Source organism: Anoplophora glabripennis, unplaced genomic scaffold (assembly GCF_000390285.2).
Source record: "Anoplophora glabripennis isolate ALB-LARVAE unplaced genomic scaffold, Agla_2.0 scaffold734, whole genome shotgun sequence".
In the NCBI taxonomy this organism is placed as follows: Eukaryota; Metazoa; Arthropoda; class Insecta; order Coleoptera; family Cerambycidae; genus Anoplophora; species Anoplophora glabripennis.
In genome coordinates this window covers 187282-206322 of record NW_019416909.1, presented here as the reverse complement: position 1 = coordinate 206322, position 19041 = coordinate 187282, and the positions used below count along the sequence as shown (strand labels likewise).

General features: G+C 33.3%; 1 protein-coding gene across 1 annotated transcript in view; it reads right to left on the bottom strand.

Moving 5' to 3' along the window:
- Positions 1 to 4549: 4549 nt before the first annotated feature.
- Positions 4550 to 19041, bottom strand: part of LOC108910226 (putative leucine-rich repeat-containing protein DDB_G0290503) — a 96954-nt gene continuing 82462 nt past the window's right edge. Inside the window, exon 4 of the mRNA XM_018714779.1 lies at positions 4550 to 4747. Within this exon, the coding sequence (XP_018570295.1) occupies positions 4550 to 4747 (198 nt within the window). The remainder of the gene's footprint in view (positions 4748 to 19041) is intronic.

The window sequence follows — 19041 nt, the reverse complement described above, 5'->3', positions numbered from 1 at the left end:
AAAGGAGTGTAAATAATTTTGTTGATGTACTTACAAATGGCACTTACTTTTAAACATAAACAAATATTCTTGTAATATTATCGTTAGAAGTATTTGCCATAAGGGGATTGTATTGGTATGAATAACTTTAGAACGGCGAATCTTAGGGAAAAAAATAAAGTCACCTTTTTTACGTATTTTGTGCATTAAAATATAAATCAGTTACAATGACATGTAAAAAATGCAGTGGCGTGGGTTTTTTTGTAAAAAAGGGGGTGACCTCTGTCCAGTTGTACACCACTGGTTGAACCTTTAAAGCTCATATTTCAGGGGATATAAGGCCTACTATCGTACATTATATGTACCAAATTTTATTGAGATCGGTTAATAGATTCCAGAGATATAAACAAAAAATCAATTTTTTTTGACAACTTCAACACCCTGTATCTCTAAAACGGGGTCGTTCCAGACCTATGTTTATAAGGCAAACACATATTATTTTAAAGAGATCTATCTGCCCTCGAAGTTTCCTGCATAAAATTCGGACCACCCTGTGGCCGGAGTTCATCTGCAAATTTAACGGGTTAAAAAAAAGGGGCGGGTTTAAAACAAATACTACATTAAAGTATAAGTATCGAGGATCAATTTGCGCTTTTGAACGTTCCGAAAGCTTTGGTAGGAGCTGATATGAATTTTCGAGGTTGGCAACTTTTAGCCATTTTTCGACCTTAAATCGCCCCTAGCTCGAAAAGGAAACGTTTTACGAAAAAAATGTCAAGAGACAAAAAGTGTTTATTTGTGCCCAATTTACCTCAAAAAAATTGTTTGCAGAGCGTTTTTTGCAATATTTTTATTTTGTAACTTTTTTGTTAATAACAAATTACCTGCCACTCGGACACAAAAATGTTACTTAGGTTTGCAATAACTCAATGCATCGATTACAAAAGGTTTCATCCAGGCCCCTTCTCGTGGTCGGTGACCTTGATTTTCTAAGCATCTTTTTAGGGGTGGACCGCTCGTCTATTAGGTGTTAAATATTCTTTCATCCACGCTTGTATTTTTTTTCTCTTGAAGTGTTTGTCAATAAAAATACGTTCTTATCATTGGTATGTAAGTTTGTTGATAGTTCTGTGATATTTGGGATTTCTGTAAACCATATTTGTTTTGTTTCTATAGCATCTTCGATTACTGGTATTGATTCTTGACTATCATTTTGGGAGTGTACAGTTTCGTTGTCGCTAACTTGTAGTATATTATCTGCGATTTTTTGAGCTACATTTTCATTTACGTTTTGTGGTAAATATTGAATTGTATTTTCGGCGGTGTCTTTATTTATTCTTTGTATGTATTCTTTCAAACTTTCTATAAGTCTATTTATATCGCTAGGTGTTGGTGATTGATTTATCTTTAGAGGATCCAGCTATAGCAATATTTGAATACGTGATAAAGCGTCGTGTCCGCGTCCGTCGGCTGCAACGTTGCTTTTTCCTTTTCTGTGAACAATTTCGTAATTAAATTCTTCTAAATTTTGGATTAATATTTCTTCTACGTAATCCTGATCCATTGGTATATTCTTGTCTGATATTTCGTATTGTTTAAAAATTCTTGGGTGAAAGGTTTAATTTTTATTGGCCTTTCTATTTGTAGAGTTGTCTCTTCGAAATTACAGCAACGGTAGTTATAACCAAGTTATTTTCGATGTTGACAAGAGCTGAGGGTGTTTCTATACCACTCTTTAAGTTTTGGTGTGGTATTATACCTTCCTTAAGTTTTGTTTTTTTCTACGGGTAATTTTGTTACAATTTCGGTTCTGGGTGGAATTACAATTTTCTTGGAATCTGAAGTTGATACATTTACTGTAATAGATGTTTTTTCTATCCCTATTATTAGTTTATTTTTATTAATATTAATTTATGCTTTTATATCCTTTATTAAATGCATATATATTCTAATTCAGCCTCCAAATTTTGGGTTGAAATCGAATAAATAGAATTTGTGTTCTTTGTGTGAATTAAAAGTTTTGGGTAATTTAATCTTTACACTACACATTGTTCATGTGTGGTTGTTCCGCGTGTGGTTTGTATTAAAAAATGGTCAATATTAATTTTGCTTTAAAGAGTTGTCTTGCTTATTCTGGTTTTATTAAACATTCGGTAGATCCTGTATCTATAAAGAAATTTTCTTTTAGGTCGGTGTTATAAAATGAGGTGATTGAATTTCTATTAGAGAGCAAATTTGTACAGAACTCGGCGTATTGCCTTGTTGTGGGTTTTGTGGTCTCGGAAACGATAAATTTGTTATAGGACGTTGACCTGCTTGCTGTTGCCAATAATTTGGTCTGTTTGGCCATTGATATAGACGATTATTCGGGGCTTGTGTCACTTTTCTAATATAATTTAGATTGTTTTCTTCAGATACGATACTTATGGCTTGTTCCAAAGTTTGGGAGTTTCTGCAACGTACTATTAAGCTGTATGGCTTCTTCAGTCCCTTCATAAAAGTTTTCACGGTTAAATTTCGGTACATATTATTTTTTTCAATTCTTAGAGCTTCAGTGATAACAGAGGAATTCACTTTAAATAGCAAAAGACAGAGTGTCCTGACATTTTTCGCCAAAACGCAGGGATGATTCGTTACTTTCTTGTTTTAGCATTATAAGGTCCCTCATTAGAGCGTCTACCGTCTCGTTGATCGCCAAATGTAAACAAAATTGCTTGTTTTAGTTCATTCCATGACTTCAGATTTCGTACTGCAATTAATTGTGCTGTTCTTCCAACTAATTTGCTTCTTATATGGACTACAAAAAGAAATTGTAATTTGCATCATTGGGTCTTCCTAATATTTGAATAACGTTTTCACATACCAAAATAAAGTGTAGTCTCTAATTGAGGGTTGAGCCATCCTTGTCTCTGTTCTATTCACGATATTAATTCTATAATTTGTAGGTATGCCTCCAAATTTGTTAATAATTTCAATGACTGCTCTTGGCATTAATTGTTTGTTATTTATTTGTTGTTAGTAAAAATAACACTTTATTTTATTTTTGATTTTAAAGTGTAGCGCAAATTGTATGTTTAATTGCAACGAGGGATATACTTGAACAAGTCAAGCAATGCTCTATCGCAACAATTGTCAGCGGGACAATTTGACATATAATTTCGAAGTGCTAAGCCAAAAAAATATATTTTGAGAATTTCTGGTAAAAAGGATGGGGTTGATGAAACTACTTGCAGGAGAAATGATCAATCGTACTTACATTAAAATGATGAGGGTTGTCGCTTCCTTGAATTCTGGATTTCTGGATTTGCTTCTTTTGACTTTCGATTTTCTTCTTCTTGGTTACTTTCTTCTCAACTATGAACTACTTTTCTTCACGGACTCTGCCGTTGACCCTGAGTACTTCTTCGTTCACTCAGGGAGGTTATCCCAAGTAAGCGATTGGAACCAGCATTCATTTTCAATTTTTGTAAAATGACTCTTCTTAGCTATCCCACTTGTGACACCAGTTACGTGTTTTGTGGTAACAGCACTGTTTTTTAAAATCTTAATAATTTTTTAGAAGGATTACAAAAAATTAAAAAACAGAACTTTGTCTCGATGGTTGGAGAACAAGTGTTTGTTCATGCAAGGTAATACATTCTCTAGAATTATTATCTTAACATATCATAATTCTTAGATATCGGGTTCACCGAGCTCGTAACTCGCATACCAAACAAAATAATAAAAAGAAAAACACTAAAAAGATATACAATAATTGATTAAAATATTCGTGGTCCGTAATTAGTTCTTATCTATTTAAAATGTATTAGGCAGAATATGTCTTTTTGTGACCGATGGAATGGCGAAAATCACATTTTGATATCATGTCTACTTTTCGAGATATTTGATATTTTTGAGTAAAAAACGTTCAAATAACACCGAAACGGTACAACCTGGACCCAATATTTTTTATCAAGGCCTTAAATTCAATGAGGAATTCAAGAGAACAAAAATATACCGAGTGCTTCCTTTCAGAAAATTAAACTAGGCAGTGTCTAGAAGAAATGAGATATATTCAGAATAATTTATGAATATGAAGAAATTGGTTTAGTGCTACTTTCATTTGAAACAGTTTTTGTGATATTGATATTACCGGAACTAGGAAAGAATCCTCTTACGTATGACAATATGTATCCTTTACTATTAGAGGTAAATTATAAGAGATCGCTTTAACTATGTAAAAATGAGTGATCTCTTTAAGAAAACATGAATTTTGATTACATCCTCGAAAAGTCACATTAGTTAGTCATACACAAATTATTTTCCTTTCACGTTGGAACGGTGCGATTCGGCGATTTTCGACGTAATTTTGTTCTATTGTCTCTTATAGTTTTTACAGTTATGAGATATTCGAAGTGAACGAATAGGTGGTATGGTATCAATTGAATGTGGAAATTCTATAAAAATTAAAAAAAAAATACTAAAAATTTTACATTTTCTACATTTTTTTAAATACAACTAGCTATGTGAGAGAAATTATTACAACTGTTTAAAATTTTTTAAGTTTGCAAAATTTCTAAATTACAAAATCTTATCTATTGATCAAATCAAAGTTTGTACTTACACATAAAATTGGTTTTTTGTCTTTCAATATATTATGTAACTCCGTCAACATTTGGACGGTAGCTGCATTGTCCATATGAGGGTTATCCATAAGAGTATTTTCACTTGCACTTCTACAAAGACCTTCATTAATTGGATTGTCATTCTGAGGTTTTGAACATTGTTCCTTAATAAAAAAATAATAAATAAATAAATAAATAAATAAATAAATAAACAAATAAATAAATAAATAAATAAATAAATAAATAAATAAATAAATAAATAAATAAATAAATAAATAAATAAATAAATAAATAAATAAATAAATAAATAAACATATACAGGCTGTCTACTATAAGAGGGTCCTATGGATCTCGTTTAATACACGACACACGTTAAAAATCTTAAATTGTTTCTTTGCATTTTCTGCGGCCTTTATGTTCGTAAAAACAAATTTGAGATCCATGGCCAACTTTATGAGTAGGTAATTATAAAAAACCGGAAAAGTACCGAAAGTTTAGGACTGTTTAACTTTATTATTTTAAGAGATAGAGAAAACTTATTATAAATTTTCTGGCAAAAGTGATACCTTTCACATGACATAAACAAATTTTTGAAGTATCGGATTTGCTGCGCCCTCTACGCGGGCAAAAAAAAATTGTCATCGAATCAGGCAGTGGCTACAAAAAAATTGCTTTTTTTTTTCTCTTTCATGTGAGATAACTACATGTCGCCTTTATCTTATATATATTACATTTTTTATAACTGTAGTATAAAAAATGTAAACATTTTCATGTTGCTTAAGTTAATGTAGAAATTGTTTTAAACACGCCAACTATAGAAAATTTAATAAATATAATGTACTTCTTTCAAGCAAAATTCAGATTTTCTTATCAGATTATTAGGTATATTATTGCTTTTTACATTATAGAATTAACATTGTTCTTGCACAGAGAAAATAGCTTACGCTAAATGTAGCACGCTATAAAAACAAATGTGTTATGCCAGTAATGTCATCATTTGGCAAATTGTTTATTGTTGTCATAGTTTATACATAATTGTGGGATTGAAAATTGCTATAGTTCATTTTGATTTGAAAATAATTTTGAATATTGTCTAATGGTATCTTCAAATATTTAGAAGTAGGTACCTATAATATGTTTGTGTTGTAACGTCAATGTAATTTCAATTCTATTCAAGCACTGATAGAATACAGAAATAGATTCCCAAATATCCTCCAACCAACCGAAGAACTTTTTCAAAATTACGAGAACAATTTCAAAGATATGGATGAAGAAAATCTGTATTGTGATTAAAAGATATACATAATATTTATTAAATTTTTGTAGTTGGCGTATTTAAAACAATTTATACAGGGTGATTCACAACTTATCCAAAAAAATTTGGGAATAGATGCGGCATGAGAAGTGGAGTCAATATTGTAAAAAAAAATAATCTCTAGCGTCATTCGCAATACGCGTGGAGAGCCATGTGACTCCTAATACTGAAATCCGTCGTTGCGGTAGTTTTTACCTGTTATCTGTGGTATTTACATCAGTTTTTTAGTAGTTAGTGTCAAAAATTGCTTGCGTGTATAGCAACTCAGAGTTGATGGATATCGTTTTAATTTATGGTGAGGCAAGATATCATTTGCGTTATTTCGTAGAAAGTGAGTAAGACGGACCTAAATGTGTTTACACGTGAGTGGATAAAATTTTGAATAATTGCTGTTGCACCATCGGGTATGTCAAATGATTTTATTATTTAAAAACACAAATTAATTTTATTAATAATTAATAAAGGCAAAAGCATTTGAATTTGCCGATATAAAATAGGTGCGATAAAATTCTATTTACATATTTCTTTCCTTGCGAAAGTTTTTGTCCGTTTTTATCACTCCGCCATACCGGTCGCATTGTGCGAGGTCAGGTTTTACAGTGGACCAGTTTCCAGTGCTGTGCAGAAGTGTATTTTTAAATCAATTTCGAACTGACCGTTTTGATTTTTTCTTTACAAAATTGTATTTGTAAGGGTCCCCTGTACATCCAGAATTTTTTTTTCGATAAGTTCTGCATCACCCTGTATATTAACTTAACTAAGCAATCCGGAAATGTTTACATTTTTTATATCAAAATTTAAAAAAAATAATAAATATAAAAAATAAAGTAGACATGTGGTATATCCCATGAAATAGGAAAAACCAAGCAATTTTTGTGGCCACAGTCTCCTGCTCCGATGACAATTTTTTAGCCGCGTAGAGGGCGAAATTACATACAATCCTTAAAAAGTCTGGTGATAGGTACCAATTTTGTCATAAAATTTTATTAGAATAAATTTTCTCTATCTCTTAAAATAAAAAAACCTTTGGTATTTTCCGGTTTTTTTATGATTACCTACTTATAAAGTTGGCCATGGATCTCAAATTTGTTTTTACGAGCATAAAGACCTCAAAAAAGCAACAAAAATCGAGATCAATAGGAGTGGTCCTAGTAGATAGGCTATGTTACTACGGAGCCAAAATCCCATGTATTTTCTTATGAAGGTTCAGATTGCAAATTTTTGGGGGATTTTACCCCCCTCTCCTCCACTTTTAGGCCACGGCCATCGACCAATCAGAGCGTAGCATTCAAATTGGCCACGTCTCTCGACCAATCAGATCACGGCAAATTGGCGGTAAATTTAAAGTCCAGTAACGATAGGTTGTTTGATCAATCAGAGTGCGGCAATAAAATTGGTGGTAAATTCAAATTTCTAGATTTAAACGTTTGCGCAATAGAGATCGGAGTGAAGGAGAGAGGTGGGCTGCAATTGACGGTAAATTTAAAGTTGATTTCGAATTTTATTTAAATTAAAAAAGTCTTGCTCTGTCTGAGATTCGAACCACGAACTTTTGGTTTCCAAAGCGAGCCCGTTGCCTCTAGACCACCATAGTATCAACTAACAACAGGAATACTGTGGTTGATATATGTCAGCTATTAGTGTGAAATTTCATAATCTTAAGATGAGAAATTCAAACACAGCTCCGTTCAGGACTCTTGAACGAAAAAACATGTGCATTAGCACCTTATTATACATACTTAATTAACACCCTGTATAACATTATCTATTTAATTACTAGAAGAATTCTATGCTATTTAGAAAATGAATTTAATAGAAACCGTTGTTATTATTATCTTAATACTGTCGTGCCATTAAGCTCAGTAGTATACCATGTTATATCTTAAGTTCGTATTAAAGCCCATGTGACCAACGCTAACTACTTATTCTTTTAAATATCAAATTGTATTGAAAAAGCAAAAGTTCAGCCTAGGTCTGGGAGAGAACGTATTAAGGAACAAACCAACAGATATAAAAACCTTTTAAAATCTAAGAGTTTTCATGTCGCTTCTTTAAGAACATCCTGTAGACTGCTGCTGCTGCTGCTGCTGCTTCTGAAGTGGCCTGAAGAATGTAGGTGCCTAGAGGAGAGGAATGAGAAAGAAAATCTCAGTATGTGTACACCGTTTATTAAGACTGCTTCTTAAAGCTGTTAAAAATTCAGATTCAATAGGTACTAGTTTAATATTAGAACGAGAGAGATAACAAATGGTATTGTTACCTTTATACATGTGTCATCACAAAGCACGACAACAGCCGGGGTTCATTCGCCAGAAATTGAGAGGGTATATGAAATAAATATCAAAAATTCAAACACAGCTCCGTTCAGGTCTCCTGAACGAAGAAACATGCGCATTAGCACAATATATTTATATTTCGCTAATGGTTTGAAATAAATAGCTGTGTTACTGACGTAAAAGCATTAGCCACGTATACAAAATCCAGGCGACAGGCAGATTTGTACATCTACCGGATGTTTATTTTTAAATAACACAACTCTTGTAACTTATATACAAGTTGTCTGATTGAGAGAAATTTTTTTACACTATAAATATGGAGAAGAAATGCCGTCGGATGGAATATCAGTTATAACGTAAAAAGGGGCTATTATATTTGTTGCATAAATTGTTAGATAAAGGATGAGACGTAGAATATTTTTTCATTGCTGATTTTTTCTCTTAAACATAATATAAGTAAAACCTTAAAATCACAATGCTTTAGACTAAAATTGGAGCAAAAATAATAATAATTCCAGATATTTAGTTTTTATGTCAACTTCAGATCTACATCTATGTCGTATGAGTAAAATGACAAAATAGAACAAGTTAAATTACTAATTTAATTAATGATACAGTTATGAAGGATTTCGATTATTTTTCAAAAAGTTGTAGGAAAAGATAAAGTTAATGTACGGCTTTTATATAAACATTATTTTAAACGAAAATAATTCATTTACATAAGATTTGCCGTTTTACTACAAATTGATGGTTTTGTAAAAGTCGAAATGTTTGTTATGTTGTATATGTTACGTTGAGAATATTAATTTTCAAGTAATTTAATGATAATATACTATACATATATTATCGTCAACAATTAAAGTTCCTTAGTAAAAGTGTTTATCTAGTTTAATACTACTAGATTTATCCTAGATTAAACATTTAAAGAATACATATATTTATACGAGGTGTAACCAAAATGCTTGTCCAAACTTGAATAACAGATTCTATTTCACAAATTCCTGGTGCAAAATGACATTCGAGCTGAACTTGGTAAATATAAAGATCACATTATGAACTGAGATCACATGAGCAACCATTGAGATTGATGTTTAGAATATGGACAAAAATAAAAAATATGTTTAATGCATGCGCAGAACATACTTGTAATTAGTGCCTTAGTTTCTTCAAAATCGCAATGTTAGCATAAATCATGATAAGAGAGGTCAATGAACTCCAAACAGCATTACATCATTCTAATACGGTATTGCATCATTCGATTTAGGTTCGATCAGCACCACATTGAAATTGATGGGGGATTTAAAATATATGTAATATTAAAAAAATGGCTGCATAGTAGATCTCGGGATGATGGGGATTGGCGGTAAATTCAAAAACTGAAATAATAGAAATAATATATATGTGACAAAATATATGTGTAGAACATGTAATTAATTACTTTAAAATCAATAAGTCAACACAAATCATACTTATAAGGAAGGTCAATGAACTTCAGACAGCATTACATCATTCTTATTCGGTATTGCATCAATATCAGCGTATGAGTGGAATTAGCGGGAAATTCAAATCAAAATTTAGAAGTATTATCTTATGATTTTCGTAATTATTTCGATGGTTATCATGATATGAAAAAATTCAACATGATTATCGATCTACCTAATAATAAACTGATAGAACAAAATTTAATATTCCCTTCTTCATTATCGTGTTGGTACTTGACCTTGAATTCGTTCACGAAATATTATTCAATTATTTTACCGCATATCCAGGAACAACTCTTCTCGCACATACGTCCCAGAAATAATCGTATTGTATACGGGGTTCTTATTATCCGTTACTGTTTGCAAGGAATAATAGTCCCTAGCGCTTTCTGATGCATAATATCACATAAGTTATTTCGATCTTTTATTACGTAGCCAATATGGCGCTGCAAGTAGATGGCGCGGGTCTTGTCTATCTAATAAGAAATTTAATTACTAGAAGAAATCTATGCTATTTAGGAAATTAGTTTAATAGAATTGGCGGTAAATTCAAAATTAATTGTTAACAAAAGAAATAAAATATATGTAACATTAAAATTTAAATGCTTGTCTAGTAGATCTCGGCATGAGGGGATTGGCGGTAAATTCAAAAACTAAAATAATAGAAATAAGATATATGTGAGAAAATATATGTGCAGAACATGTAATTAATTACTTTAAAATCAATAAGTCAACAAATCATACCTATAATGAACTCCAAACAGCATTACATCGTTCTTATTCGGAATTGCATTAATATCAGCATATGAGTGGAATTAGCGGAAAATTTAAAACTAAAGATGAATAATGGAAATAGCATATGTTTTGAAATTATAACGCATGCGTATAAGCATTTGATTAGACGGAGCTGGCGGTAAGTTCAAAATTATAAATTAACAGAAAATATAATAATAAAATTAATATGTTATCTCAGTAAGAAGTGTAATTAGATAGCTAATAGTTTAATCCAGATACAGGTCTTAAGTATGCAAGAAGAAATTAGGAGATTATTTTATATTAAAAGTACATACAGGGAATTTTGTTTAAAATGTGATTATCGAGAGGTGAGAGACATAGAATTTTGGAGAGGAAAGTGATAAATTCTTATCACTGTAATGTATTTCATTTATTTCAAAAGGTAATAACTGCGAGTGCTCTAATGATTTTGTGCAATATGTCTGTTCCAGTTAAATACAAATGTATCAAATGTGTTGGTGAAACGGAACTACCGAACACAAATAGAAATAAATTGCAAACAGCATTACATCTTCTCATTAGGTATTGCATCATTCGATTGAGGTCACGTGATCGGCCGTTGATATTGAGGTTCAAATTTAAATATGAACAAAAATAAAATATATTTAATACATGCGCAGAACATACTTGTAATTTAATAACTTAATTCCATTAAAATTACCCCGTTGGTATAAACTGTAATCTGATATCTACAAGAGAGTAAAAGAGGTCAATGAACTTCAAACAGTATTACATCAATCCCATCAGGTATTGCATCATTCGATTGAGGTCACATGATCGACCGTTGATATTGAGACTCGACGTTAAATATGAACAAAAATAAAATATGTTTAATACATGCGCAGAACATACTTGTAATTAGTATCTTATTTCCATTAAAATCCCCAAGTCAGCAAAAATTGTATCCTAATAGAAACAAGAAATATATATTTATTATTTTATTTGTATAGCTTATACAGAGTTAAACTGCTTCAAGTTCTTTTTAACAGAAAGTACAAATTTTTATATGCATTCCACAAATCCAACAGAGTTCCAAGTGACCGCAAGGTAGAAAAATTACGTTTCGTTCTCGCCTTCGACATATTCGGCAAACCTTTTCAGGCGGTCCCCAACATTCGTCCTCAGGAATGGAATTTCGCATTACTTCGATTGGCCTCCTACCAGACATTACACTCTTTAAAAGCACTTACTAGAAAGGCAGGCAAACTCCGCTGACGCGGAGTTTGAACTTTCTCTTGGGCCCTCGGCCCTCGAGCCGCGCTGCGCGCGACTCGAGCACCGCTCCACGGTGCTTTCCTCGCTGGTTAGTAGATATAACATTTTTTAAAATACCCTGTACTTTGATTGATGAGAATGTTTTTCAAAAAAAAGTAGGCCCCGCTCAAGTATAGAATAAGAAAAGTTTCTTCCAAACTTCCAAAAAAGGCATCTGGTTAGTAAATATAAAATTTTTCATCCAAAGACTACGTAGGTAAGGCAGAAATGGTAAAAAAATAAATTAAGACGTCTGCTTGATATATATACAAATTTTCATTAAAAGACTGTAGTAAATAAAGTCAAAGCTAAAAGTAAAAAGAAACAAAACTGCCTTTAATTCTATGAACATCTAGTATATGGATTTTTAAAAAAGCGACTTTTCTTCAAAAGATTTAAAGAAAAAATTAAAAAAATGAATAAGGAAAAATCTAGTCCACCTGTGGAAGTTTTACGAAACATCCTGTATATAAATTGCAAAAAACACCTGGTTGGTAGGGTATAATATATTTCATAAAAATATTGCAGACTTCGGTACAAACTGTAGAAATGGAAAAAATATACATAAAGAAAGTTTCGTTCTGTTGGTAATTGGATCAGTTTTGTGGGACATCCAGTATAAACATTCAAAAAGACATCCGGTTAATAAATATACAATTTTTCATTAAAAGATTTTAGTAAATAAAAACAAAGTTAAAAGTGAAAAGGAGAAAAATTGCCCGTTTCAGATGTGGATCAATTTTTTGGAACACCCAGTACGTATATGGATTTTCTAAAAAGCGGCTTGTCAGACAACTTTTCTTCAAAAGGTTTCATGAAAAAGACTAACAAAATGAATCAGAGAAAATCTGGTCCACCTGTGCCAGTTTTATGAAACATCCTGTAAAGAAATTGCAAAAAACATTTGGTTAATAAGACACCGTGTGTAGAAATATCTATTTGAAAATTTAGGTAGGTAGTGAAATGAGAAAAAAATCCTAGTCCGTCTGTGTCATTTTTATGAAACACTCAGTATATAAATTTGCAAAATGCCTCTGAGTTCTACAGTATAAAATTTTTCATAAAAATATTGCCACAATAAATTTCTGAAATATACAGATGCCTCTAGACCGATAATTTTAACTTGGGTCAGTTATATAGAACATGCAGTATATGGATTTTCAAAAAAAAACCCTTTGGTTAGTAACTATATAACTTTTCATGTAAATATTTCAATAAAAAAATTGGAAAAGTGAAAAGATAAGTAAAATCAATGTTCACCTGTGTCATTTCCATGAAACATTCGGTACATACCTTTGTAGAAAGCATATGATTACTACGATATCAGATTTTTCATAAAAATATTGCAATCAATAAACTGAAATATATAGGAGCCTCTGGACTGTTCGAGTTGCAACGCAATTTTTTAGACGCCCTGTATATAGAAACCTATTTGAAATTTTTTATTTTTTTGTTATAGAAAGTTTTAAAAAGATGAATCCATATATAAAATTAAATTACGGCAGTAAATAAAAAAAAAATCTTAGGTTACCTCGTCTGAGATTGAACCTCTGACCTTACGATTACAATGGGGCGTTTTTACCGCTGCGCTATCGACTGCTTCACCCACAATCCGTCTGTACTGATATTTTAATTGTCATTCACAGCTGAAGTAATCAACAATTTTTGTAATGTTAAATTCGCATTTTTCTAACACAAAGTCGTCTCGCAAAAGATCAACAATGAAATAAAACAGATAAATAACATTCCATGACTTGGAAGAGTAGTTTAGCAACAATTTATTTCTATAATTCGCAACTTTTGATGTTTGGGAAGTAAGTAATACTAATGCAATGCAATGTATAGTAACTAACGAAGCAAATGTACTAATACAAAGGGTTTAAGTACTATGGATTGGTTTAAAATTATGCAGTTTCAGAGAGCAACTACTTACGTTAATTCGGGGGACTGGTATCCTAATCGTAGGCATGTTAAACGGTAGAGCTGCGAAAATGTAAATAACAACCTAACCTAATAATGAGAAATACCTGTATATGTCGTGGCGTAGCAATGTATTAAGGTTAAAAAAAGGCCTAGTAAGGTAAAATAACGGTTCGCAGCGACCCTACAGACGTCTTTCGCGTTTGGCTTGAAATTATTTTGACATAATTAATCTGACGTTTCTAACGACATTCGAATTTTCTCCGGGTGGGCGTGTCTTAAAGCTTCAATCTTTACGGCCTGTGAAATGGTTGTCTGTCGCCGAGCAGACCCCAAAAAGAAGGCAAAATTAAATATGAAAATGCGAAGAAAACGTTACAAAAATGCCCCCGAACGACTAAGGAGGAACGACTGAGTATCTGTGCCAAATCGCACGCCGTTTCGAGGCTCGCGGAGAAGGAATTTTATATGGCAAAATTCACATTTTGCGGCCTTCCTAGAAATGCATTTTAACGTATTTACGGCCGTATTTCGAATCCTGCATTTGATTTCGCGGAAAGTTCCACTGAAAAAGCGTGAAATAGGGACCCGGTCGATAGATATGAGTATTTTCGTCACAGTTTTAAATAAAATATCGTAGAAAATAGGAGAAATAAAAAATAAATAAGCCGTACCCGCGCGCGATTCGAGGCGATCGGCGACCGCCAGATTTCAGCGGGAGGGCGTGTCGGACTATTGCTTTTCACACAAAAATTGGGCCACGCCCCTCGCAGAGCCTGGGGAATTCTGAAAATTCATGGGGAAGGCGTCGAGTTATCGTGTTCTAATTACGACGTCGCAACGCGGGAAGGACGTCGCGACGCTTCGCGCCGCAACGCCGGCCGCTTCGCGGCCCGAGGAAAGAGCCTTTCGTCCGGCGGATCGGCTCTTTTTCGGGGCGATCGTGCGACGCAGACGGAGCTATAGGATTTTAATATATATTGACTAGAAACGTAGGCAAGTCGGCTTCGCCGACTTGACATCAACACCATCATTCACATTACCATCATCTACATCGCCATCATTTACATCGCCATCATCTACATCACCATAATCTACATCGCCATGATCTACATCATCATAATCTACATCGCCATCATCTACACCACCATCATCTACATCGCCATCATCTACAGCGTCATCATGTACATCACCATAATTTACATCTACATCACCATCATCTACATCGCCATCATCTACATCGCCATTATCTACAGCACCATCATCTACATCATCTATATCTACATCGCCATGGTCTACATAACCATCATCTACATCGCCAGCAGCTACATCATCTACATCGCCATCATCTACATCACCATCACCTACATCGGCATCATCTTCGCCACCATCATCACCATCATGTACACCACCATCATCTACATCGCCATCATCTACATTGCCATCATCTACGGCACCATTATCTACGTCACCATCATCTACAGCACCATCATCTACATCACCATCGTCTACATCGGCATCATCTACATTACCATTATTTACATCATCTACATCACCACCATCTACATTATTATCACCATTCAAATGTGGGTCGATTTTGTGAAACATTCTATGTAGCAAGTTTTAAAATGGCACCTGGTTAGTAAATAAAAAAATTTTCATGAATAGGCTTCACTAAATAAAGTAGAAGAAATAAATATGATAAGGAATAATCCACGGGGTCTGTCCTGGATCAATTTAATAGAACATGCACTATATTGTAAAGCTTCAAAAAACATATTATAAAATTGTTACCTCAAAAAATAAAGTAGAATGAAATAAAAAGAATATAAATACGTTTGAACACTTGCAGCTCTGACCTGGATCAATTTTGTTGGAACATTTGGCATAAAAATTATCAAAAAAGCATCGTGTTGGTAAATGCAAAATTTTTTATCAATGAACTTTACCAAAGAAAGTAGAAAAAGGTAAAATGGGGAAAAATATCTGGTCTGCCGCCTTTTTGTTTTGGTTTCGATTCGGATGTAGATCATTTTGTATATCCAGTATAAACTTTCAAAAGGGTATCTAGTTAGTAAATATAAATTTTTTCATCCAAAGACTTCAGTACGTAGGTAAGTCAGAAATTGGGAAAAATAAGTTTCACTCTCCTAATTCTGAAGTGTTTTGTAGAACATACAGTAAATAGACAATTTTTCATTCAAAGATTTCAGTACGTAGGTAAGGCAGAAATGGGAAAAAAATAAGTTAAGTTTCACTGTCTCCTAATTTTGAAGTGGATCATTGTTTGGAACATCCAGTATAAACTTCCAAAAAGGTATCTGGTTAGTAAATATACAATTTTTCATTAAAGTAAGTAAAAATAAAGTTAAAAGAGAAAGAAAAATTTTGCCTGTTAATCAGACCTGGCTCAATTTTCAGTATACGGATTTTTCAAAAAGCGAATGGTCAGTTTCCTTCAAAACGTTTCAGTAGAAAAAGTAAAAAAAGTAAAAAGAATAGAGAAGCCTAGTCTACCTGTGTCAGCTTTATGAAACATCCAGTACAAAACATCTGGTTAATAAGATGATTTGTCATAAAAATATTGCCATCAATAAATTTCTGAAATATACAGAAGCCTCTGGACCGATAATTCTGGCCTGGGCCATTTTGTGTAAACATCCAGTATATGGATTTTCAAAGAAAACGTCAGGTGAGTAACTATATAAATTTTCATCAAGAGATTTCAATAAATAATGTAGGAAAGTGGGTAGTGAAATGAGAAAAAAATCCTAGTCCGCCCGTTTCATTTTTATAAAACACTCTGTATATAAATTTGTGAAATGCTTATGAGTTCTACAATATAAGATTTTTCATAAAAATATTGCCATCAATAAATTTCTGAAATATACAGAAGCCTCTGGACCGATAATTCTGACCTGGGTCAATTTATATATAACATCTAGTATATGGATTTTCAAAGAAAGCGTCTGGTTAGTAACTATATAAATTTTCATCAAGAGATTTCAATAAATAATGTAGGAAAGTGGGTAGTGAAATGAGAAAAAAATCCTGGTCTGCCTGTTTCATTTTTATGAAACACTCAGTATATAAATTTGCGAAATGCTTCTGAGTTCTACAATATAAGATTTTTCATAAAAATATTGCCATCAATAAATATCTGAAATATACAGAAGCCTCTGGACCGATAATTCTGACCTGGGTCAATTTATGTAGAACATCCAGTATATGGATTTTCAAAGAAAGCTCTGATGAGGAACTATATAAATTTTCATCAAGATATTTCAATAAATAATGTAGGAAGTGGGTAGTGAAAAGAGAAAAAAATCCTAGTTCACCTGTGTCAGCTTTATGAAACATCCAGTACAAAACATCTGGTTAATAAGATATGATTTGTCATAAAAATATTGCAATCAATAAATTTTTTTAATATACAGAATCCTCCTGACCGTTGAGCTTCAACGCACTTTTTTTTAGGCACTTAAGAAAGTTTTGAAAATGTATATTTTTTCATCTTTAAAAAGATAAATCCATAGAATTAAATTGCGGCAATATGTAAGAAATAAATCTTAGGTTATCCCATTTTCACCGCTACACTAACGTCTTTATGTGAAGCTTGTTTTCTGAATGAATGGTATAAAACAGAGAAAGAACAACATTCCACGACCTGGAAGTTTTTAGCTCGAACTTATTTCGATAATTTGCAACTTTTGACGTTTGTGGAATAATACGAATGTAATATAATAATTAACGAAGCAAATGTATTAATACAAAGATGAAGGGATTTACGTACTGGTGTTTTCTATAAAATTAGAAAGAAATAAGTATACAATTTTTAGTGGGTACTTACAGCAAATCGAGAGACATACAGCAGGTATACCACGTATGTAGTGGTAGAGCTAAGAAAAAATGTAAATAAAAACGTAATAATAAATAAATATCGTAGGGTACCTATAAATTAAAGTTTAAAAGAGGCCTAGAAAGATGAAATAACAACAATCCCCAACCCTAGAACGTCTTTAGCTATTGGTGTCAAATTTATTTTGACGTTTCAATCTGACATCAATCGCAATTGTCATGTTTCCGTCGATGGGCGTTGCCATCTGCCGATACGTTGCATCTCTGTTCCGCGCGAAAAATCGCCAGCAGCCGTTCTGGGAAAGGAAAATTCCACATCGAATACGTTAAGAAATCGCTTTCAAAATATGACGTCTGGATAAAGGAAGAAACGAAGCGCGCTTAGTGCCCTTCGCCCGGCCGCTTCGCATCTCGCGAAAAGACCCATAAGTCCGGCAAATCGCCGTTTTTCGCCTTCGAGTGTAGGAGCGAGAGGAGATTGCAGATTTTAAAGTAAAGTAAAAAGCGGCCGCATTTCGATTCCGTGTTAATTTCATAAAACATTGTAAATAAAAAGTTTGAAAAAGGCATATGGTAAGCAAATAAAACATATTTCTACATAATATTTAAAGAAATTAGTAGAAAATAGCGAGAATAAAAAATAAAAAAGCTCCAACCGCTCACGATTCGAACCGGGGTCTCGCGGATGGACGGCCGACGTCCAGTCCCTCGAGCTATCCCAGACATTGGGTGGTTTGTCCTTGTATAACCGTCAAGGTCCGCATCGGCTCGAACTCGACGAAATTTTTGAAACGTTCAAATTCCGTTTTTTCGCCGCGATATCGAACGCGAGGGACGGAAATCGATCTCCGACGTGAAAATAACGACCCCACGTCCCGAAAAACGTCTAGAAGAGCGAAATTCCGTAGGGCAATTTTCGGCATCGGACGGTGGGCGTTTCCGACATGTCGCGTCTCTGTTTCGCTCCGCGCCTAGCAGAGGTGCCCCTAAAAAACGAAATTTTACCCGCGAAAAAGCGGAAAAACCGCCGCGAAAACATCACCAAGCGACGACACGAGGACGTCGTGGCGCGAAGCGGCTCCCTCGAAGATCCTTAGGTCCGATAAATCGGCCCTTTTTGCGGCCCAGTGTGGGAGCGAGAGAAGATTGCAGATTTTAAAGATATAGAATTGCTATACATGATTATGAAATACTGAAGAATAATCGAACATCTAATGATTAAATTTACAGAACAAAAGTTGTGTTTTTAGTCGCTCTGTTCCTTGATAACAACTTGAATATTGCCCATTGTAAGTTGTTACAATCAGTGGTATTATACAATGGAGTTGGTAGGATTGTAATTCTTGAAGGTGCTGCGCTACTAAACCGTATGTTGTTGTTGATACCAATCAATCTGGAGAGCTGCGGCAAAGATGTGGCGTTTATGCTGTTTTCGCTACATTAACTTAATACCATAATACTTTTGAATGATTTTTGCGATGCTCTTCAGTACTAACGCAATTGTAGCAACTGTTATAAAGTAAATAAGCCCAGAAATTGTATTCATATCTGTTTTCGTA